This window comes from Siphateles boraxobius, unplaced genomic scaffold (genome assembly GCF_051911475.1).
Source record: "Siphateles boraxobius isolate OS27281-9 unplaced genomic scaffold, OSU_SipBor_1 22, whole genome shotgun sequence".
NCBI classification, from domain to species: Eukaryota; Metazoa; Chordata; class Actinopteri; order Cypriniformes; family Leuciscidae; genus Siphateles; species Siphateles boraxobius.
Window position 1 is genome coordinate 6281605 of NW_027508833.1, and position 25828 is coordinate 6307432.

At 35.5% G+C, this 25828-nt stretch overlaps 1 protein-coding gene across 1 annotated transcript in view; it reads right to left on the reverse strand.

Moving 5' to 3' along the window:
* Window positions 1-1027: 1027 nt before the first annotated feature.
* The window catches only part of dlst (dihydrolipoamide S-succinyltransferase), a 41783-nt gene continuing 16982 nt past the window's right edge, over window positions 1028-25828 (reverse strand). The window contains exons 7-15 of the mRNA XM_077238534.1: window positions 22831-22939; window positions 22142-22297; window positions 18484-18551; window positions 15413-15510; window positions 9893-10023; window positions 8708-8781; window positions 7580-7663; window positions 4485-4652; window positions 1028-1624 (exon numbers count right to left, since the gene is read on the reverse strand). Coding sequence (XP_077094649.1) covers window positions 1490-1624; window positions 4485-4652; window positions 7580-7663; window positions 8708-8781; window positions 9893-10023; window positions 15413-15510; window positions 18484-18551; window positions 22142-22297; window positions 22831-22939 — 1023 coding nt within the window. The 3' untranslated portion in view covers window positions 1028-1489. The remainder of the gene's footprint in view (window positions 1625-4484; window positions 4653-7579; window positions 7664-8707; window positions 8782-9892; window positions 10024-15412; window positions 15511-18483; window positions 18552-22141; window positions 22298-22830; window positions 22940-25828) is intronic.

Genomic DNA, 25828 nt, shown 5'->3' on the forward strand with positions numbered 1-25828 from the left:
AACTGCGACTTTATATCTCACAATTCTGACTTTATAACATAACTGCGACTTTATATCACGCAATTCTGACTTTATAACATGACTGCGACTTTATATCTCACAATTCTGACTTTATAACATGACTGCGACTTTATATCTCGCAATTCTGACTTAATCACATAACTGCGACTTTATATCTCACAATTCTGACTTTATAACATAACTGTGACTTTATATCTCACAATTCTGACTTTATAACATAACTGCGACTTTATATCTCGCAATTCTGACTTTATCACATAACTGCGACTTTATATCTCACAATTCTGACTTTATAACATAACTGCGACTTTATATCACGCAATTCTGACTTTATAACATAACTGCGACTTTATATCTCACAATTCTGACTTTATCACATAACTGCGACTTTATATCTCGCAATTCTGACTTTATAACATAACTGCGACTTTATATCACGCAATTCTGACTTTATAATATAACTGCGACTTTATATCACGCAATTCTGACTTTATAACATAACTGCGACTTTATATCTCACAATTCTGACTTTAAAACATAATTGCGACTTTATTAAGCAATTCTGACTTCATAAAATAATTACTAGATAACATATTAGCGACTTTATGCCTTAAAATATCTTGAATGTAACTCGACACACTTGCCTCATTCAGCATGCACGGTTCTATGAATATGCAAATGAGCCCCGCCCCCACTCACAACACTCAGATCCACTCGTTGACGATCACACGTTGATCTGATTGGTTACAAGGTGGTTTGTGACGTCAGAAACACCAGCGATTTCAAACCGTGTTTTTGAGACTGTCTTTGGTTCACTGCAGTTTTAAGGAGAAAATACTCAGCAATGGTGTCGACTTATGAATTTACACATGGTTTGTCTTAAATCATATTAAAAACACCACATAGACATATAAACAACATTAAAGCTGGATTTTCACCACTGGGGGACTTTAATCACTGAAGGCCATCAGACGCTATTAGTGAAAAGGACTGACTGACACACAGCTGGAGCATTTCATTCATTTTATTGTTTAAAATCTCATAGTTTTGGTTCTTTACAGGGGCAGACAGAATCTGGAGGTCTAGAGTTGTGCGGGACTCGTCGTGGTGTGAAAGACAAAACACCTGCGACACTTCTGGAACATAGTGTTCATTACACAGAAGCGATTAAATATAACATACTGTATATTACTATAATTTTTCCATCATTTAGAAACAAATAATTGCACAGGTCATGTGTTGTGTGCTGAATTGTACACAGAACAACAGGTTCCTGCGAGGGCAACAAACTCCATAATATTCTGAAACCTTACACATTTACATGGTAAAACAAGTTGAGATGAAGCTAATCAATGTGAATCCCACTCCAGTCCCCTGCTGCCATCGGTTACTCGTCTGTGTGGCGAATAAGTGTGTGTGTGTGGCGTATGAGTGTGTGTGTGTGTGTGTTGCGTATCAGTGTGTGTGATCACATGTCCAGCAGCAGCACCCGAGGGTCCTCCACCACAGATTTGATCTTTCTGAGGAAGGTCACCGCCTCTCTGCCGTCAATCAAGCGGTGGTCGTACGTCAGAGCCACGTACATCATCGGCCTGATCTCCACCTGAACACACACACACACCGAGTGAGAACAATACTGATACCATGACTTCCATACCGGTTCCTGAACCTTACTTTTCCGATACCAATTTTATGAACAGATAGTGTTATAACAGATAGGCCACTGCACTGTATCGTTCAGTTTCGTTCCGACAAACGGGGCACTACATTTTCTTTTGCTCAATATGTTCAACGTTAATAAAAGGTATCCAAGCAAAAAGTTCTCCACGCAGTATCCTGCAGTTAATGAGAAAAGTGTAATTTATTTGCGCACTATATTGACTGCGTATTGAGACATATAAAACTGTTGAGCTAGATTTTCAACCAATTAGCATCGAAAATCTAAGTAGGTCAGAGCCAAAATCAAGCCAATATCACTACGCACATGTAAACATGGAGGAGGACGTAAACAGCGCATCTTCATCTGATAGCGGCGATCAAGCTCGATTAACACTCGAAAAGTGTATTCTTCATGTCGGAAAAGATGGTGGGAAAGGTCCGCAGCCCTTTACTGACTCCGATGGGAAAAAAAAAAAATCAAGCAATGTGCGTAGGAATGACTCAAAACGTCGGACACTATGGAGCTAGCTATTGATCGCATGCTGCAGGTAAGTTACTTTCATAACATATTAATATTTTTTCATTATTTTTGGGTGATGCTAATTTAAAAACTTTTGTCACATCAGAATCTCGATAAAAACATCGACATGATGAGAGACGTTGTCCTCCGTTGCTTGATCTGTTATCTGTAAACTGCATTGATTGATGAACGTTTAATATTGTTCTACATACAAGCTTTCAGCAAGTACAAATTATTTTATATGTTTTGCTACAAGTTATTCACAAGTTTTAGTCAAGAATGTGACTTTTTCCAACAGAAATTTGTATGCACATGTTTTTGTGTAACAAAATGATCTTTCTCAATGACATGGAAAATGTTAGCATTTTTTTGCTTTTATTTTTCATATCTTAAAACTGCTGTCTTACATTTTATATAGATTGGTTTTATTTGTGATAAAAATACAGAATAAAAGCATGTTTGATAACAAAAAGTGCATTATGTATTCATTATTATCTTAACCTGAAAAAGGCAGTAAATGTTATAATTAAGTAAATTTCATTCATACAAATGAGTAAATTCTGCTTGATTTATTTGTGAGAAAACTTAAATTAAAAAAGCACATTCCACTAATAATATTCAATTCATCATGTGCCATAGACTAAATGATTTAGGACATTTTACTTAATTTATTCGGGTAGATTTCACTAAAACAAAAAAAACCTTAAAATCTACTCAAATATAATATGTGTAATATTGTTACCATAACTTTCTATAAAGTAGATAGCATGTAATATTTTTTACAGTGAACATGTAGTGCAGTTACTGCTCGTGTATGCAAATTGACAATTCACCATTAAATGTGTTATTTTCAAGTGTTTTTTATTATATACATTATATTTTGGCTTAATTCTATCTGTTATTCAGATTTTACCTCAAATATTACCTTTGAATTGGAACAACATAATGAAGTAATTGGGATGTTAATGCTACAGTAGAAGTCTTATGTTTACTGTGCCTACATAGTAACTTCAGGTATCACACATTTGGAACTGGTTTATTTTGTACTTCAAGTGGTAATTCAGCATTTTTGGGTTTATATGATAAACAGGTTTGAAAGTGAAAAATTCCCTATGTTTTCCCTTTTTTTCAAAATGGGCACCTTTAGCATAATTTTCTCAAAAACTGCAAGGTTGTGTGCGGAGAATTTTTTCTTAAGGAATCTCTATATATTTCTGATGTTAAATATAAAAAAAGTAGGTAGTGCCCCACTTGGTGGAACGAAACCCTATTTCTAGGCCTCTTTTAGGCTACCGACAGCGGGAGAAAAAAATCGATTCACCTAGCTATCGCAATTTTTTTTTTACGATTCTAAAATCGAGTTTTTTATTCCAGAATCGATATAAATTTGAATTCAATTGCTTTATTTTTGTCCTTGCGTGTAAATGAGGTTGAGATTGAAGTTAGCCACTTTTGTTCCAACAGAGGATGAAATGTGTCGTTATCTATGAGTGTTGAGTAACATACTATCCCAAGTCTGCTCGTGGAAGAGATGTGAGACTGAAACCACTGAAAAGCCCTCGCGCTACTCATATGCTGAGAGAGAGATAAGGCAATAGAGCTGCACGATTCATCTTTAAAAGACTGATCTCGATTCAAGCGATCTTTCAATTCGTCTGTCTATTAAACTTTGACAAAATTATATCTCAACATTCAAAGCTGTGTTGGCGCTGACCCGGAAAAAGTTGTCATGAAACAGCTTCACAAACAGTCTTTTCAACCTCATAGTATCATTATTTCTGTGATACAATAGTTCAAATTATCATAGAAGTAGACTACTCGGATAAAAGTTCAAATATGAACACCGATGTCTACGATAGCGATCAAAATCAGCTTTTGATAGAAACTTGGTGCTTAAACTAACGCATTTATCGATTACATTGTTTCGCCACTAAGTGGCGACAAGTGACTTAAAAAATGTATTTCTTATTAAATCATTTATTCAAGAGAATGTGGTATTGTATGATGCTTCTGAAATAAAAGTCAGAAAGATGTGATTTGTTTTTGTAAATGACTCATCTTATATATCATGTACAGGCAGTATAAGTGTATGATGTAGCTTTTCCCGAATGTAGTTTTTCAGCCCAAATCACACTGTTAAACATGATTTTAAAAATACATTGAAATAATGTGAATGGATGGCTTCAACATACGATTATCAACTTCAGACCTTGTCTGTCTTTATAAGTTATTGTTAAAAATAAATTTCTATATGAATAAAATGAACGGAGTCAAGACATCTAACCTTCCCAGCGATGGCCACGGGCCGGTCAAATATGCCATGCATGCCCAGGATGGCCGACTGTGGCGGGTTGATGATGGGCGTCCCGAACATCGAGCCGAACACTCCTCCATTGCTGATGGTGAACGTGCCGCCGTCCATGTCCTCCACCGCCAGCTCATTCTTACGAGCCTATGGGGATTCAGATACAGCTCGTTTTATTTAGTGCCATGTCAGCATGCAAGGCTATTTTCATGGCAAAAATTCAATTACAAAAATACAAATATTATATAAATACAATAAAAACCAATCAAACAAAAACAGCAAGTCATATTATACAAGATTTTTTAAATTAACATATGATAAAAAAAAATCCAAAACCTTTTCAGGCATAATCTTACTAAAAAGTCCTAAAGTGAGGTAACTTCATAAAAAAGTATTCTACTTGTATTAAGTCCAGGACAATGTAATAGAAATATGTTTAACAGTTAGGGGAATCTTACAAAACATGCAAACAGATGGGGCTTTACCTTTAAGCAAAAAAGCTAAACTTGTGTAACCTACACGACATCTGGTGAAGACCACTGGATCAAGTCTAGTTTTAAGAATGATTAAAAGTCTGTTTGTAATTTCACATAGCTGTATTATTCTTGCACATATTCCACTCTTCTTGCCACTTATTTAATATGTACCAATTAATAATCGGTCTAATATCTGAAGGAGGAATTTGACATTCATTAACTTCCTGATTAAGAGCTTCATTATCAGCTGCTCATTTCCTTAAAGTCCAACATGGCCTGGAACCCAGCAAAAGATAAAACTGAACAACTCATTTAGTAGATAATCCACTTTGGTTAAGATACAGTCCACCAAAGGATGATAAGTTTCTAAAGTGTCCATTGCCTGAAGGCAAGATTTAGAGTCTGCAAAAATAAGAGAATCCTTTTGTTGCGTATTTTCAATATGTTCCAAAGCTAAAAGGAAAGCACGTGCTTCAGCAGAGAAAACTGAGCAGTGTTGTAATACGGACTCCACAGCGTTGATGTCCAGTCACCAGTGCTTACGAGCCTCTGGGGAACCAAGAGCACAAGACTTACAAAACACACCCAAACATTCAATCACACCAGTTTCCTTCTCTGCATTTCTCCCTAATCTATTCGGCTTTAAACCTGGCATTCTATATTCCTAATATTGTTGATGAATTGCTTTCTGTTCCTCTTTTGTAAGTCGCTTTGGATAAAAGCGTCTCCTAAATCTGAGGTTTTTAAAACTTTTTTGGAGGCAGGACCATTTATAGGGTAGGAAACAATTGCAGAAAACAAGTCGAATCAGGTCATACTTGTGTTGTGGAGAGAAAAACACAGATAAGTTGCATCAAGTCGTGTTTTTTATTATTAGATTCAGAAATAATGTAAACTACTGGTAAATAAAACAAAACATTAACAAACTCTAGGGCTGCTCAATTAATCAAATTACTAATTGATTACGGATGCCACGATTACATAATCGTTAAAAGCTGCGATTACAAAAAAAAAAGTCCACTTACATTATACTTTTTTCTTAAATATCCAAAACACACAACAAATTGTTCGTCACTATAGCAACAATCCCCCCTTTTCTTTGTGATGGGCCTACACACACACTCTGTTATGTAGAGGACATGTTGCTGTTTTTTTTGCCATGTTGTTACTGCAGGTCTTAAAGTTAATTTGACTCAGCGCAAATTACAGTAGCAAAAGAATTAAGTTCACTTAACTAAATTAATTTACACTTTGTCCAGCAAATGTACCTAGTGGCGCTTTTCTACGGCTCGGTACGGCTCGGTACGGTTCGGCTCGGCGCGGCACGGTTCGGCTCGCTTCGCTTTTCCACTGCTTGGTACGGCTCGGTACGGTTCGGCTCGCTTCGCTTTAGCTCGGTTGCTTTTCCACTGCAGTTAGTACCGCTTCAAAGTGGGTGGGATTATGACTGATCGTTATAGTTTATCCACTCCTCGGCAACCAACAAGAGGAACGTCTGCGCTTCTCGTCCACTGACCACGATTCAGCCATTTCTTTTTTGGAAGTTTTTTTTCTTCAAGCAAATCAAGCAAGTAGTTTTAAAACAGATGCTACAGCGGTGGCTGTTACTGGCTATTTAAATATAGCGGGTTTGATGTCTCGCAAATACAATTACGCTGGTAGTGACGATTCTGACTGTCTGACCAATCAGTGATCTACAGTGCTTCCACGTCACATTTTAGTATCGGTACGGTACGCTTGGAACCACAAAAGAGGTGGTAACATTTAAAGCGAGCCGAAGCGAGCCGTACAGTACCGTACCATGCACTGGAAAAGCGCCACAAGTCTAAATGAGCATACTTATATGTACACATACACACACACTGACGCCTGGTGTTGTTATTATGTGGATCACATGTTTTTTGTTTGTGTCTTGCCAAATCCAACACAATGGATTCAGAAACTTTGACCCGATCATGTTTTGCTGAAGTGTTTTTCTTTAATTGCTAATTTAATTATTGACCTTATTACACCACAGACTGAACAAAATGAAGCATTGCCTTGTAATTGGTTGAGCTAAACTGGAATTATATATTTGTGTAGTTAAATTTAACAGCTGACAGATATTCAACATAATTCATCTGTGAACCAGTGAAATATCAACTGATCTGATAACTCAGATGAGTTCATGTCATATTGCATTACCATTTTCTAAACTATAACAAATAAACTGTGATAATGTGAGAAATCAAGGTTTCTGAATAAATTTTGGTTTGACTGTATATCTTAGCACATTTTAGATAATAAAAAAAACACGACTTGAAGTTCGTAAATACGGTATAGCAAATTATTTCGCCGACCCCACTTTGAAAACCCGTGTGCTAAAAACATAAATATAAAAGTTGCTCTGATACCGGAGAGTCATTAGAGGAACAAACCGCAGCGTTTTTCAGAAATTACATGGTTTGATTTTTCCCTTCACTTGACATCAGCTCCACCACCGCTGTTTTTTTAGGTCATGTAACATATTTACCTAAATAAAGATTTCTGGTTAGTTGCTCCATTTGCAGCTAAATAAGCATGTCTTCAGATCATTCGCTCAGTTCCCATCGGCCTCACCTTTTCTCCCAGCTCGTTGATGGTTTTCTCAATGTCTGCGAAGTTCATTCCCTCCACTCCTCTGATCACTGGAACCACGAGACCCTGAGAGACAAGGAAGAGAACAGAGACGATCACCAACTTCAGATGCACAGGGACAATAACACTTCACTAACAGAGAAGAAGCAGAATATCTGCTGTTACTTCATTGTCATGAGAATTATGACACATTTGGGGCTCTTTAAGAGTTTCTGTTCTTGAAAGAAGTCTCATCAAAGCTGCATTTATTTGATAAAAAATACTGTGAAATATTATTACAATGTAAAACAGCTGTTTTCTATGTGAATATATAGTAAAGTCTAATTTATTCCTGTGATTAAAGCTGAATTTTCAGCATAATTACTCCAGTCTTCAGTGTCACATGATCCTTCAGAAATCATTCTAATATGATGATTTTATGTTCAAGAAACATTTCTTATCATCAATGTTGAAAACAGTTCATATTTTTGAGGAAACCTTCATACATTTTATTTTCAGAATTCCTAGATGAATATGTAAACTTAAAAAGAACAGCATTTATTTGGAAAAGAATATTTTGTAATATTATAAATGTCTTTGTCACTTTTGATCAATTTAATGCGTCCTTGATGAATAATATAATTTTTTTGGTTACACTTTATTTTAAGGTGTCATTGTTAACAGTGTATTTATATATTTAAGTTCTGAGTAATATTAAGTAACTACATGTACTTACTATAGGGTTAGGGTAGGATTAGGTTGAGGGTTAGTTGCTTGTAATTATGGATAATTTACTGTTATAACTATGTTAAGTAGATGTAACAAGGACACTGTACAATAAAGTGTTACAAAATTGGTATTTTTAAATCTTACTGAGCTTAAACATTTGAACAGTGGTGAACCATCACTGAACTAACTTCAGCTGTACAGCAGAAACAAACTTTGTTGCATTATTTTCCTGTTATCTCTGTAAAGCGGCTTTGAAACAATCTGTATTGTAAAAAGCGCTATATAAATAAAGGTGACTTGACTTGAACTGACTTGTGTAAATTAACATTTTCTCATGAGATTCACCCTTTCAAACTCTTTATAAGAGGAATAAATCTGTAGAAATAAATCTGTAGGAATTACCTTTGGTGTTGCGACGGCCACACTGATATCCACATAATCTCGATACACAATCTCCTTGGTTGTGTCATCAATGACTGCACAGATAAAAGCAACCGTTAACAGCTTGTATATATAAATAAATATGACTCGAAAAACACTGTGGACTTCCTTTGAAGAAATGTCACTAGTTTATTTATAACATTTCACACATGACTAATTGCCTTTTTAAATCCTTAAGCATATTAGTGCATTGTGTTAATGAGAATGTAAATGTTTCAATGGGCTACTGAAGTGTTGGTGTCGTTTTACTATCACTGAGATACTACTATAGTTTTTATTAGCATTTTTAATTCGTTTTTTTTTTATATTTTCTTTTTTTGTAATTTTGTTGTGGGTTTTTATCATTTTTTTGTAACTATTTTTATTTCAGTTTTATTTAAAAATTTAGTAAAGCAAGTTCAACTAAAATTTTATTTTATATTATTCATTTTAAATATTTTAAAATATTTTTTTTATATATTTTCTGTTTTCATTGTAATTGTTAGTAATTTTGTTGCATTTCTGTAATTTTTGTCATATTATTACTCCAAGTTAAAAAATGTTTTTTTATATTTTATTTAAATTTTGAATTATTAAAATGTTTATATTTTCTGTTTTTCATTTTAATTGTTGGTAATGTTGTTGCGTTTTTGTATTTTTTATTAATTTATTAGTCTATGTTGATTTTATTAAATTCTATTTCTGTTTTAGTTATTTCAGTACATCAAGTTAACCTAAATGCCAAATTTTTACATATTTGATTTCAGTTAGTTTCTTTTATTTCAGACTCAGAGTAACAGAAGTTTGTGGTTTTAGTGAACAGTAATAACCCGGATCGTGACAGCCCTACAGGCATCTGTTTCAGGCAGACACGACGGCCTCACCAGCAGGAACATGCAAGTATCCGATGAAGAACATGAAATAGTATTTTTCTGGGCAAATATAGACACACTGGCCTAATGAAACCGTGTTAAACGTTTATGTAGGCCAAGCCAATGAGGTTTGGAAGGAAAGAGAGGGGGGCAGCTGAAAGGTAATCTGTAAAACATGTTCTTTAGACTCGAACAGACAACCACATAACCACACAGTGGCTTAATCTGATGTGGTCAGATGCTGAACGCTTAACTAGCAAGGTGTGTGTGTGTGTGTGTGTGTGGAGACACATACCAGCATTAACGGCAGGCTGGTCTGTCAAAGCGTAGGCCGCAGCTTTCACAAACGCAGACATGAAGCCCAGCTTGATACTGTGTTTCTTCAGGAAAGCATCTTTATATTGTTTCCTCATCTCTGTAATGTTGCTGTCATTGAGGAATAAAGAAACATGTAAGACATTTAACAAGGAACACTTACTCAACCTCGTGTCAATCCAAACCGGCATGACTTTCAACCATGAAATCCTGAAGCAGATGTTTAGCAGAATGTTCACGCTGCTCTTTACCATCCAATTAAATATTTTTTAATTTGCTTTTCTGGTTTTGGTGGTATTTTGGACGGTACCTTGAGGTCTGATTGGCTAGTGTTAAGATTAGCACTTTGATAATGAAAATGAGGAAAATAAAACGTAATAAAATTACAGTGTAATTTTGTGTAGATAGATACAAGTTGTAATATTACAAATGCGACACGTGATCAAAAGCATCTTTTCCATATTAATCAGAGTTTTTGTACTTATTTAAATTTATGACAAATTGGCTCTTCTGATTGGCTGTGACTTTTGAATGATTTATTTGCAAATGCAGTGCGCTTGCAGAGAGACTCCGCCCACACACTCTTCTGATTGGCTGTGATTTTTGATTGATAAATCTCATCTCGTATTCACTTAAGTGTACCCGTGTTCATTCAGCTTCAGCTCATCCATACCAAACGGCAATAATTAGAGGTCGACCGATAGTGGATTCTACCAATGGCGATATTTAGGTTTGACCGCGCATGCCGATAACCAATAATTCAACCGATATTCTTTAAAATGGATACTGGATTAAAAACAAACATAACACTCACAAGTAAAACAGTGCTGAACTGAAATGTGAATATATTAAAATGAGAACTTCTACAGAAAAAACTCTATACAGAAAATAATTTAAACATTAAAATATTACAGGTTTCGTTAGCTATAACCTTGAAACATACGTACATTTCATAGGTAACACTTTGCAAGTCCCAGTTGTTAACACGGATGTATTAACTAGCTTTCATGAACTATATGCATTATGCAATATACGTTTTTACTGCATGTATTAATATGAGCAATACAACTGTACCTTTATCATTTGGGTTAGGTAAAAGTACATTAACTAAGGTAATAGATAAAATAAGAATTAAAACTCAATTTCAAACGCATTAGTAAATGTTGAAATTTAAAAAAAACTAACAATGAATAATACTTCTACAACTTTTATTAACCTTAGTTAATGCTAAAAATGTAATCTTATTGTAAAGTGTTACCATTTCATATAATTCCAAAGAGTCATGCTTAAAGATGGCCATTCAAATTTAATAAAGACCTATATTACTTATATACGTATATAGCCTATGTATAGTCTCTCACTTGATTTGCTTCTATTTTAGAACACTTGATTATCTAATCAAAATAACAAGATGTATTGTAGTGATAAAAAAAGAACTTAAATCGAACGCTGTTCTGATTTGTTTACGTTTCTGTCGGCTGCATGAACAAATCAATGTTGAGACAGCAATCACGTTACTAGCATTAAATATGCAACTTCGTCGGTTAATGAATGCATAAAAGTGACTAGCTGGATATAAACCAATGCCAATAGATGGTAACAATTGCGCCATAAAACATTTGGGTCAGGGATGCGTGTGCTTTTGTCACATTGTTTTAACCGCTTGAGGTACTAATGCTAGAGTCCTCACAGCCTCGACTGCTAACTGCTGTTCTGTCTCTGCTGATGCAGCATCTAGTCAACAAATTAATTACTTTATAATGATATGGCAATATATACTTTAGTGTTCTGTATTCATACCGTTTCGCCGTCTGAAGTGTCAGCGCTCTCTGTGCTGCATGCAGCCTCACTGCGCGCAAACAACTCAGCCAGTGATAGTTTGTTATTTGTCCTCTAGAGGCCGCTCTCGCTCTGTAATCCCAGCAGTCTCATCTCAGCGCTCTTCTCGTACTGTGTAATGACAGCGCACCTTCACAGTCGCTCCAGCAACGACGCAACCCGGAAAAACTATCGTGTGGATTTTTGCCGATAACTATAGTTCCACCAATCAACTATCGGCACAGATATTGCAAAACCGATGCATCAGTCGACCTCTAGCAATAATTTATTCAAACCATAATTGGAATATTTATATTTACAAAAACACTGATTATATATTTTAATAATCTAATCCATGTGTTATTTTCCTCATTTTCATTAACAGCTAAAAAGGCAATGCCGACATTATTGAATATGATTGGAATATCTTAAAAATAAAAAAACGATGCTATATTTTTAATAACTTAAGTACATTTTGATTATCGTTAAACAGTCGTCAGGACATGCATACATCACCGAAACAAGCATCCCTAATTTTTTTTTATTTGAAATTTCTTGAAACATAAAAGCACAATCCAATCGGACACAAATAACCCCACAACAATTAAAAACCTCTGTTTGCAAGGCCAATGCCATTTCAGGTTAACTTTCCTTACTAAAACCCCAATCAAGGATGTTGTGGACGACAGTCTGGCCAGGTTTTGAGTGAAAAGTGCCGAGACGGTAATTCTCCATTTTCCTGTCTCTAACGCCGCTTAGCCTCTCCGGTTTCTCCGCTAACAGAATTAGGACCGTCCCAAGACACGCGCTCTCAGAGAAAGGAGAGAAGACGCGATAAAAATCTTCACTTTCCAAAGCCTTCAAATCTTATTGGCTTGTCATAATAGCCCATAACAGTCCGGGTTGCCTCGCACGCTCCCTCCGAAGGGCCGTCTCAGGGGACGTCCCGCGCAGATGCTAGCAGGCCGCAGACTAGCGCGCTCCTTCGACTCCAGACCGGCACAGTCTTCCTCCATCCCATCAATGCCAACGAGATTAGCGCACGAACACGAACCCCGAGCAGCTGAAAGGCAATACGGCCATTTGCGCTGGGGAGAAATCCTCAAAGTGTCATCTTCAGGGGTGAGCGAGGGAGGCTGTGGACATTAACGTTTCCTTGTAAATTAATAAAGCCCATTTTACCCTTCTTATCTTTGTTTTGACCAACATTAGGACCAAATATTTACATTCCACGCTTTAAGTGCCGATTGGGTTTCAGAAATCTCTTCCTGTAGGCCAGATTCCAATCTATAACCATTTGGACGGGCATTGCGGAGCTTCTAATCAGGTTTGGGCAATAAGCAAAATTTTCACAGGCCATCGACAGATTTCCTGTGTGTCAGTGTCTGGACACACTTGCCTGAACGCTTGAAATCAGTTCTGTACACAAATATAAAATTATATAATGCTTTATATAATGCTAGTGACACATTTCAGTACAATAAACATCCAGATTTTAGCTTTTCAAAGAAAGTGTTTGAAAGTCTTTAGAACAATTGGGGATTTAACACTTACTAGCATAAAGAACAAATATAGACCGAGAGATCAATTAAAGACGCTCTTTGATACAAAAACATTAGGGAGGCTCTGAAATAAACATTTTGGCCGATACTGATAATTCTTTATATTTGAAAGCCGATAACTGATATATTGGCCTAATCTAAATACAATTTTAGTATCATTTTTGAGAGCCTGATTACAAAAACAAAAGTCTCACCATTTAAATCAATGTCCCAAACACACAATTATAATGATGTTCTCATTATAATTGTATGTAGCCTATTTGAGCTTGCGCTGCACATGTTAGACTTTACTTTTTTTTTCCTTTTTTTAAGTGATTCCAATCATATTTCATATTTCAAGCAATTCAAAAGCATCATGTTGAACAGTGCACATCTGAATTGCCTCAGCTGAAGGAAATAATCCACTATTTATCGGCTTTAACATATCAGTTAAATTGTCTTATCGGGCCGATAATGAAAACAATAAAAAATATCATATATCGCCCGATACAGATATGGTGGCTGATATATTGAAAAACGTACCCTGTTAATATTAAAAACATTATATGAGCAAGAACACAAATGTTCCCAAACATCCACACGATTGCAAATAAACCTGATACCAGTTGCTTTTTCTGAGACTAAATATTAACCATTATCTCCTCCTAGAGTTAGACTCTAAGTTATCTTTTATAAGATAACAGTTAAGACAGTTATCTTTTATAACTGATCGGACTTAGTTTTCGTAAAACAGACGAACAAAACTACAAAAAATCCCATATACTGTCATTAAGGGTGTCAAAACTTTCAAGCATGAACTCAGATATATGGTGCATGTAGGTTAAATACTCAATCTATCAATCTAACCAACATGAGAAAAAAAAATGCAAACAATGTGTAAATCATGCTAACAAGTTAAAACGTGTTAATTTGCCAAATCATGTTAGCTTAGGAACATGCTAACAACGTACAAAATCATGCTAACGTGTAAATCCATGCTAAATTATGCTATCAACATGTTAAAACATGCTAGCATGCAACAACAAAGTTTGTCATCAAACTTTACTCGCCTAGTTAATTACTCTTTTATTTTTTTTATTTTTTTTTAAATGCATTGAGCTGGAGCAGACATCTAGTCAAAGAAACAGCTCAACACTGTTATCCCTTGACGGCCATTCATGTGATTTCAGAGTTAATCACTTTTTCTGAAATCCCATTAACAAAAACGGGTAGGTGTGCACAAACTTTTGACTGGTAGGGCATTAAAAACACATTTAACCCCCTGAGGTCGGATGACGCACGGGCGCGTCAACTCGATGTTTACTAAATGTTTCTATTAATATCTCCGTGATTGTGCAACACACATAAATGGTTCTGATTTTGCCGTAATCGATAGATTCTCAGCTTCACGTCCTCATTCTCTCGAGATCATACGTGACTCACACAGAGAGCAAGAGGGAAGACAAGATGGTTGTCGCCTTGCGTGATTGGTGGGCTAGCTTGCCTGTCTGTATTTTGTGTGAAACCAACCAATAGATGCGGTTGAAATCCCTAAGTACCCTCCCATCTCCTCATAGTGAGGAAAATATCAGCTGACATGGAGAGAGAAGCTTGATATGTAGTAGGAAGTTATTTTAGTCCTATTTTATATATATATTTTAGTCCCTCTAACATTTGGTGAAGGTAGAGTCACAGACCCAACTTCAAAAATGTCACTTTAGACAATTATTATTCATTATCTACTATTTTATTCATATATTACACTACTTTTGTGACCCTAAGACTTTGGGAAACCCATTTCAAAGACCAAAATAATTCAGTAATGGTATGTTTCCACAAGAGATTTGAAGAATTTCAAAAATCGGACTTAAATTTTTCACCTTTTAGAGCCAGATTATCCCTCTCTCTCTCTTTACACAATGCTCTAGGACAAGAGGTGAACTCACCAGTAAGAGAGCTGGGTTTTCTCTGCACATTTTGATATAAAACATATGGGATTATGTTATGTAATTGCCTTTAAAAGGTGAATAAGATATGTAAAATCGAAGGAAAAAGTGAAAAAATGTCCTTAGACCTCAGAGGTTTAAAATAACCAAATGACCATTTATCTGCAGTTGTAGGCTGATGTTACAGGGACAAACCTCATATCAACTTCATTGAAGGTTGTCAACATGGCACAGGTGCTCTGCGCTTCCTTCAGCCGCTGAGCGATTCGCAGTCTCATGCGGTTCATCTTCACCTACAACAAAACCACAGCAGAGCTAAGCATTTACAAGCAGAATTTATGCTATTTTCAGTTGTTTCATCTGTGATATAACATTCATATGTAAATATAACAATGCTTTTAATGCACCTTTTTATTTGGCTATAGGATTTTTTAAGAGCAAAGACAGAGTTATTATAACAGAAACTGATTTAAACCACAGTGAAAAAATGGATGATCGAGTTAAATTGGGAATTATTTTTTGTGAACTGTCTGTTTCAATTAATTGTTTTATTGTTTCAACAATTTAGCATGACTCAAAATGTTAACGGAAATCTCCAAATGGCATTTAACATGTTGCACATGTAAATAGTGCATTTTATTTGGTGAAAAAGACGCATTGATCATATTTCATTATCTTGCATTAAACATTATCAATCAAATGGCAACAATTCAACATGTTCTACTTATTTGGGAGATGATAAAAAAGAAAAGAAAAATAACCCTTTTAAGTAGGGATGCACGAGATATCGGCCACCATATCGGTATAGGCCGATATATGTCAATGTCTAATGTTATCGTTTATCTGCCCTATAAGAAAATTTGGATGATATGTTAAAGCTAGACATGTGCCGGTATTCGGTAATGCGATAAATCGCGGTAATGAATATGCACGATATTGTTATCGCGGGGACTTCGAAATACCGTGAAAAATAATAGATCCGAATTTAGATTTTTAGAACGCGCATCAGCTTATTTTCCATCAACCGCTTAAAAAACAATGCGTATATGCTGCGTAAAACACATGTGCATTTTGATGTAAACAATCCCCACATCACATGTATAAGCACTGTGTGCATGCAGTGCGCACTCTAGTCTAATGTAAACAATCCTCACATGGAGAAGAAGCACGGCGGAAGGAGGAACGCTGCCGACTATTTATCCCCCGCATGGCTGCCAACTCTCACGCATTCAGCTTGAGACTCACGCAATTGACACTTTCACACGGTCTCGCGCCACACATCCATTTTCTCACCCAGAGAAAAATCGCGGAGCAAAGAGGACACTGACACCGACAGACTAGACAGAGCAGGTTACTTTTGATATGAAAAAATATCGACTCTCAGGTTTTATAACGAAATTCAGACAATAAATACTGTTTTGGTGCTTGTAAATGTGACGTGACAGATCGCGCGCCTCAGTTCAAGTAAACCGATCATCTGTTACTTTTTATTAAAGATACAGTACAACCCACCGAAAGGTACGTACTTTCGATCAATCAGTGTTTTTCAACCACGGAAAGAGGTCAATAACACTGCAGGAGAACAATTATGTCACAGAACGTTACATTTACCTCAGGAAAGCCATTTAATGTTAGTTGACTATAAGAAAATAGCTATAGAGAGGAGTATTTTGCTAAATATGTGCACTATATTATTTTAATATATGTTTACTTGTCATTATATAATTGTTATTATAATGAAAATTACGGCATATTACATTTTTATATTTATATTATTATTATATTTATATTGTATGCATTATATTTAATTTCTCTCTGTATGTTTACAGCATTATGTGAGATATATTTTTTCTTGAGAAACATTTAAATGCAGGCTATCTACTGTAGCCTACCTAATATTTATCCAAATGAGTCAATATTGAATCAAGATTGAAATTAAATCCAAGAATTTAATTGAAATCATGAAAATTGTGTTAAGCAATAATACAAACAGTAGCCTCAGTAACCATGTAAACATTATAACATGTTGTCACTAAAAAATAAAATTAATGTTTTGACAATCACAATTACACATTGTGATGCAAGTTTTTTTTTAGATACCCCCAATCCGTCTGTTTCTCTTGTGCAATTAAAATATCGTGATAATACCGTATACCGTGATAAAAGCTCAATCAATTAATCGCAGCATGAAAATTTGATACCGGCACATGCCTAGTTAAAGCTGATAAATAATCCTAAATAATTCAGCTGAGACACTTCAGATGCGCACTGTTCAACATGATGCTTTTGAAATGCTTGAAATATGATTGGAATCACTTCAAAAAAGGAAAATACTGTGAAGTGCAAACCCAATATATTGTTATCGGCTTTCAAATATAAAAGAACTATCGGTATCGGCCAAAATTTTCATATCGGTGCATCCCTGCTTTTAAATGATTTCAGATCAAATAGAAACTTTCTGAATTTCATCAGAGAAGAAGAGTGTCAAGATATAATTTGAGCCACAATCAGTCACAGGTGAAACTGAAGGCGTTGACATTTTGTGGTCTAACATGATCATGCTAATATACAACTGCACAAGTGACTGAAGTAATCAAATGTTGTGGCACAGTCTAATTAGCCCTAAATTAGTCAGTCGTCTTTGATGTCATTGGTCCAATATTACAAGGGATGCACGGATATGAAAATTTTGTCCGATACGATAATTTGTTATATTTGAAAGGCGATAACCAACATATTGGCTGATAAATCTAAATCCAAATTTTTATATAATTTTTGAGAGCCTGATTACAAAAAAAGTCTAACCATTAAAAGCCACGTCCCAAACACACAATTATAATGTTCCCAATATAATTTTATGTAGTCAATATGAAAGACTTGCGCTGCACATGTTGCATATGCATGTTGCGCTGCACTTTACTGTATTTTCTTTTTTTGAAGTGATTTCAATCATATTTTAAGCAATTGAAAAGCATCATGTTGAACAGTGCGCATCTGAAGAGTCTCAGCTGAAGGAAATAATCCATTATTTATCGGCTTTAATATATCGGCCGATACCGATATGATGTCTGATATATCGTGCATCCCTAAATATTACCCAATAGAGATCCTAATAGAATGAGCACATTAGGGTCGCACACAGCAAGGGCCCTCAAACTGGGCTATGAAAAACACATTCTATAGCAGTATGCAAAACTTGCACTGTATATGAGCTACATTGTGTGTTCCTGCAGACGGCAGGTTATCCGTGTTAACGGGTGTCTTACCCTGTGCTCTGATCGGGCAGCTTTGGCCCCAGTATCAGCAGGAGCAGCAGTGGGTTTAATTGCTGAAACTGTGAACAGACACAACAGAAGAGAGTTTTAGGGCCATTCAGTCCTGCAATGTTTAGTAACAAAAGCAGGATTTCAAATTTAAGGCGTTTTAAGACCTGCAGAATAAAAAATGTACACAATATTGGTAGGGCTGGGCGGTACATCGAGTTTGTACAATATATCGATATATTTTTTAGAAACGATATGGAATGAGGCAATACCGTTTATATCCGTTTACAACCATTACAATTTGTCCTAAACATGACAAATGGCTTCAAAATAACTGGTAAGATATAGTTAACCAGTATTAAGCAGCTTCCCCTGTCAGATGCTCTGACAGATACTGTTGCTGACTGACAGATAAATACTGGCGCTTTTTAAAGGATTAGTTCACTTTTAAAAAAAACTTTTGCTGATAATTTACTCACCCCCATGTCATCCAAGATGTCCATGTCTTTCTTTCTTCAGTCGAAAAGAAATTAAGGTTTTTGATGAAAACATTCTAGGATTTTTCTCCATATAATGGACTTCACTGGGTACCAAACGGTCCAAGGTCGAAATGACAGTTTCAGTGTAGCTTCAAATGGCTTTAAACGACACCAGACGATGCATAAGGGTCTTATTTTATATATTATTGATCTGCCTTACTTAAGGTGGACGTTGACGCAATTTTCTTTTAGAAACAAACTCTGTTATATTATTTTCATGTTATCACTGTGAAGCTGCTTTGATACAATCTGTATTGTAAAAAGCGCTATATAAATAAAGGTGACTTGACTTGACTTATCTTGCGAAACGATCGGTCATTTCAAAAATAAATAAAAACAGTTTAAGTTTTATAAGCACAAATGCTCGCCTTGCTCTGTTCTGTGATGCACGTTCGTGATCCTGTTCGAACTCGTTCATCAAAATGAACAAATCTTTTTTCGAGTCATTTTGTTCATTGAATGAACCGTTTGGTACCCAGTGAAGTCCATTATATGGAGAAAAATCCCAGAATGTTTTCATCAAAAACCTTAATTTCTTTTCGACTGAAGAAAGACATGGACTTCTTGGATGACATGGGGGTGAGTAAATTATCAGCAAAAGTTTTTTAAAAAGTGAACTAATCCTTTAATGCGTTTGATATGTGGTGCTTTCCTCAGAGCTCAACTTACATTAGACAGGTATATTCTCCATCTGTAAATGTTAGAAAGTCAAACAAATATATCCATTTCCCTGTCAGGAGAGGACGGGCTTCTGCAAGTGAATCTCTGCTAATATTCAAGCTTCTGTGAACGAGCGCTAAACAGACGGAGCACAATAGAATAGTAGCGCATTAATTCTGACTAAAATATACATATTGCTAAAATATTTGTTGTTGGAGACAATAAATGTGCCATATGTGGAATTTTAAACCTACAAGTAAGTATATTTTTATGAAAGTGAACATTATAATGGGGTAATCAAATGTAGGCTAATATAATTAGTTTGTTTTTTGTTTTTATTTTATTTTTATTTTAGCCTTTAGTCAATTTAAAAACAAAAGTATTATTTTTGTTATAGATTATAATGGTACAATGTTAGAATGTAATGTGATTTTAACCACCTTTTTGCACATAATATATTGCATAGCCTACATTATATTCACTATATTTGTTTCCATGTCATATTTATTTTGTCCATCAAAAGTGTGCTTTCACTTTAATTGAGCACGAGCAGCGCAGCAAAAATTGACTCTGCGCCGAAACCCCCACTTCACTGCTGCTCATACATGCCGGAAAAAAAACCCCGCGCTGCTCACGCTAGCGGTGTGAAACGGCCGTAATTCATGAGGTTTCCTACATGTGCGTTCCGTGTGCACGTGATGCTGATGTTGCGCGATGTTAATCATGCAGCGCTCGAGTGCATTTGACCGGCTGCACCAGCATAAAATCAGAATATGTTAGACTGACCGGCCGGTCACGGGTCATGGCCGATCACGTGAAAATCGGCCAATTCCGGTCACCAGCCGATCAATCGGTGCATCTCTAATAGAGATTTTCTTTATCCAAATAGAAAAAAGTAGAAAGTACCGAGATATTTATCGTATATCGCCATTTAACCAAAAAATACAGAGATATGATTTTTTGGCCATATCGCCCAGCCCTAAATATGGGTGAGGGTAGAGCAATGTCTATTGTAACATCCTAAACCATAAAACGACTGTAAAAACGATGATTTAAACAACTTCACAGTTCCAAATCCTAACAACAGAAATAAAATAGTTACCCCGGTACCACACCTGGTAACTGTGTGCAAAGTATCTGTGACGAGTTTGCAGGTATGATATAAACACTATAAGGTAAACAATGTATTAATTCATCAACAGAAGATCAATAAGCGATCGTTTGGCATAAATGTGCAGATTTATTCTGCTCTGAAACCAGGAGCCTGTAGAACGAGTAACAGCGCCGTGTTTTTACTTTGAAACATGCAGCGCTTATGATTACATCATTGCCTTTTTAAGTTTAATAATCATATTAAGCCATATCATGATTCCTGTTTTTCTGTCCTTAAAATTTAAGACCTCTTGAAATAATTAAGTCTTTTCTTATAGCTTTTAAGACTTTTTATGGCCTTAAATTTGATAGTAGTGCTTGATTTACCAACCAAAGTTAACATCACATAGGGCCCTATGATTTCTGCAATGTGGAAAATGCGGACGGAATTGCGGAATCCAGTCATAAATACGGATAATGCAGAATTTTACGAATAAATAAAAAGCAGGTCAGTACACTTAAATCAAATCACAATGTAGACTAGTGTCTTCGAATATTAAACCGCAGAAAGACTATCTGACACACTCAGTTCAGATCAAGGAGTCTGTCCTAACGAGCGGGTGATCTGAATCAGGTGTGTTAAATAAGGAGCACATAAAAAATGTGCAGGGCAGTGGGTCCCGAGGACTGGAGTTGAGAACCACTGTTTTAAGGAATAATTACATTTATTCTTCCATGTTTTAATTTTAACAGTAAAGCTCTGTTGTGCAGCACTTTGTTTGACAAAAAAAAAGTTAAACTTCAAATGATTAAAACTATTAAATTGTTTCATTCCTTCATTTGATTGTCGGAAACTTTTAAATAGACAACATGGAATTCCTAAAAAGAAAAGAAAAAAAAAGACATTTCATAATGTATAAAATAAATAAACTGTTGTTTTTATAAATTCAATTAATTAGCAAGCTTTGTGAATATTGCAATTTAATTAAACTATTGAAATTTATCCATAATCCAGAAAACCTAAAACAGAAAAAAAACTGATTTTGGGAAAAATAAAATGGAATTTGGGAAAAAATAAAATGGAATTTGGGAAAAAAAAAGATTTCATAGGGGAATTTAATTAAACCATTAAAATTGTATCCAGAAAACTTAAAACAGAAAAAAAATAAAATGGGATTTGGGGGGAAAATAAAATGGGGGAAAAATAAAATAGAATTTGGGGAAAGAATAAAATGGAACTTGGAAAAAAATTAATAAAACCGATTTCATAGGGCTCTATAAGCACCGTATAGCAAAAGTAATGACGTTTGAAATCAACGATGAAGTTTGATTATGTCAGCAGGGTAAAACTGGTCCTGGCGGGCACTAACCTGGTGTGGCCTGGATGGGCTGGGCTGGCACAGGGGGCACGGGGGGCATGGTGGAGGGGATGGGGCCCGCAGGACCAGGACCAGGAGCAGGAGCAGGAGCAGGAGTCTCTGCTGGAGGAGGAGGAGCTGACGCCACCGTCGTCTTAGCAGCTACAGCTGAAACATATCAGTCACAGCTCAAACCACTGCAGCAGAACATCACTCACTTATAATCATAAGCACTTCCTACGACACAATGACCTGATGCTTTATTTATGGTTGTGGTTAATGAAGATGGAAAATTTTAATGTGGGTATATATATATATATATATATATATATATATATATATATATATATATATATATATATATATACATACATACATACACACACACACTTTGCCCTAATAAAGATTTCAAAAGTTAGTTTACTTGTTTTAGCAAAGTTTTATTCAATATATTACCTCAAAACAGCATCACAGAAAACACCCGTTTCAATGTTAAAACCAGAGACGCATCAGTCAAAGTTATGTCAATATGGCAGTAATATACATAAAGTTATGTTGATCATAATAACACAATGATCATGTCAGGCAACGATTACAGAATGATAACAATAAAAGAATACAACATAAGATGTAATTAGTTCAGAAAATTCCTTGAATATATTATAATATTTTGCTATTAGCAAAAAAGAAACATGGCTGACCTCCTTTCTTGAGTCTGAAGAGAGGCGTTCCTCCTTCCACTTTCCCTCCATCAGGAACCAGCAGCTCCTCGATGACTCCGGCCGCTGGAGAGGGAACCTGCACTGACGTCTGCAACGGGACACAACACACACTCAACAACGACACTACTGTCTTCTGTAGAGCTGAACTCGACTCGTTTCATAATTGATGAACTTCACACCGTTATTGAACTGAATCAACACGGACTTGTGTTGAATATGACACTGTTTTTTTTAACAAGCTGCTTTAGAGCAGAATTTAATTCTGTCCAGTTTTAACTTTGACAAAAACATTACTTTAGTTTTAGTCAGTCTTTTGACATAAAATGCCATTTAGTTTATCAAATTTTAGTCAACCATATATCATAAGATTTTAACCGAATAAATCTACAATTTAATTGGCTAAGATCTAATTGTAATGCATCAATTCCATAAAATTTTATTTACGTTTCACGTTTATTTGTATAGCACTTTTCACAATTCACATAATTTCAAAGAAGCTTTACAGAAAGTGCATTAGTCCACATTACAATTTAGAGAGATCTGTTATCAGAGGGAACTGTCTAAGCATTTCAGAACTGTACATATACAAAGTCACAGTTAGCTAGAAATGTATTAATTTAAACAATGTAAAAATTTAATGCAGAAACAATGAGCTCATTGAAGTAATGAATACTTTATATAAACATATTAAATACTCCTGGAGAAAACATCTATTAACTTGTTAATATGAATGATATTAAGGTTTGAACAAATAATACAGACACAGATTTGAATCCTGCTGTGACATGTCTTTATCTAAAAATTAAATAAAACCACTTCTCATAAAGAAACAAGAACATGGTCTTTTCAATTAGATATTTATGAATTATTTTTAACAACTTGCATACAACATTCTTCATTCTTTCAAGCAGGCATATTTATTTGTATATATTAAATCCATATTAATCCTTATTAAAGTTATTCAGTCAAAAACATTAAGTAATTTTCTCTTTTGATTAACATTATTGATGGACAGCAACAGGTTTATTAGGCTGCTGACACTTTAAGGACGAACACACGGATCCAATACACTGATACACATCAGATATTCTCCCAACAGTTTACATTCACTTAATGCCTGGTTCAGATTACACGATTTTTGTCTGTTACGATAGTCACTGTGTCAGATAACGCCAGTTTGACTCCTAAAATCTTGTTGTGGACAAGAAACATGTCAGACTATACGTTGCTTCCCGACCACATCGCGTGCCGTCACACACACACACGCACACGCACACGCACAACCACACGCACACGCACTCACTAATTTTGCGTGTATTTGTCCGTTTAAACATGAAAAGACATGTGCTGTCCGAGAGGCGGCTTTCTGTGTGCGCATAGAAAACCAGACTGAATTGAGCTCTCTTCCTTATGTCTCTTTATCCCAGACGTTCATATGTTTGAATGTTTTATGAGACATGCAGCAAGTGTATGCCAGCTTACGTCCCGCCGGATAGATCAGCACGCTACAATTTAAATGATCTACCACAAACGCAGGACATCAGTTCTGACTGGATCTCTTTCCAAATCGACCCACCCTCTTAACCTCTTAGTGTCGTTTTTTTTTCGTTGACAAAAATGTCAACAGATTTTCGTCAAAGTTTCTGTTATTCATAACTGTTTTTTATTTAGTTATCGTCTTGTTTCCCTCAGTGCAAAAATGCTGTGGACCAAAATTATTCATCAACGAATTTAACACTGACTGTGTGTGTCTGCATCGTTGACCGCTTTTTTCCTGTTTATCCATGTAAAGCTGCTTTGAATATAAGCGCTATAGAAATTAAGCTGACTTGACACTTACAATGTACACTACATGTATTATGGGAAACAAACTAGTGATCGACCGATGTATCGGTTTACCGATATTTTTCCCGATATTTAAGCATTTTCCCATAATCGGGAATCGGTTTTGTAATATCGGATTTTCCGATAAACGGCGCCATCTTGTGGCCGTTTTGAGAATTCCGCCATTGCAGCCCGCGTCTGAGGAGATCAGTCAATAACAACTCTGTGCACAGGTAAAGTATATGTTCTACTTGCTTTGCTTTAATTATTCAACTTTATTTAACATAACAGACATGCATGCAGAAATGAGATTTGAGACATAAATGCCTGATATAGTTTATTTATGCAGCTTGGTTCTAAAAAATTGAGACGAACTCATTGAGCCACGTAGCGTAATCCGTCATGTCCTTCCCCAATAAAGACGTAACTTTACATGAATTAAATAAAACAGACATGAATGAGTGCATGTTGAAAATAAAAGCGCTGAATTTAATTCTCTATCTGTTGTATTTGCTCACCATTAGTCTCGAAAAAAAAGTTTGTTCATATTGCTGAGCACTCACTGGGTTGATGATCAGGAATGCTCGAGCACGGCCACTGAATGAAACTTTTGACAATATTATCTTGTTTAAACACCCTAGATTATATTATCATTTACTACATAGCAATTATTTCGCTAATACGCATCTAAATATAGCGCTTTGTGGAAATTAATTATTTATTATCTGCACGCGCGATCGCGGTTGAGTAACGTATAGCCTAATGTTATAGTTATGTGTAAATGCATAGATAAACAGCACTTTGTCATAAAGCATTTCATGATCTAGACCGACAAAAATATTAAGAATAATTAATAACATACTAGTTGGAAAATGCAATGATGTATATGCTGTTTTGTTTGTTACTTTCCTGATGTTATAGGCTATTCCAGCTAATATTATGCAGTGAATTAATATTACCCAGTGAATTATTCCTCACTCTTAGTTTAAACCTATTAAACGGCACATAAACCTTCTAAAACTGTTTAAAATGAATTACATTTCTGCAAAGGTGATATAACTCCCCTGTCAATTATTTTTTCCATATGAAAACATTAGACTTTTAACATTTATTTTGCCTATTGTTAACATTGTTGCTGCTGATGCTTATAAAT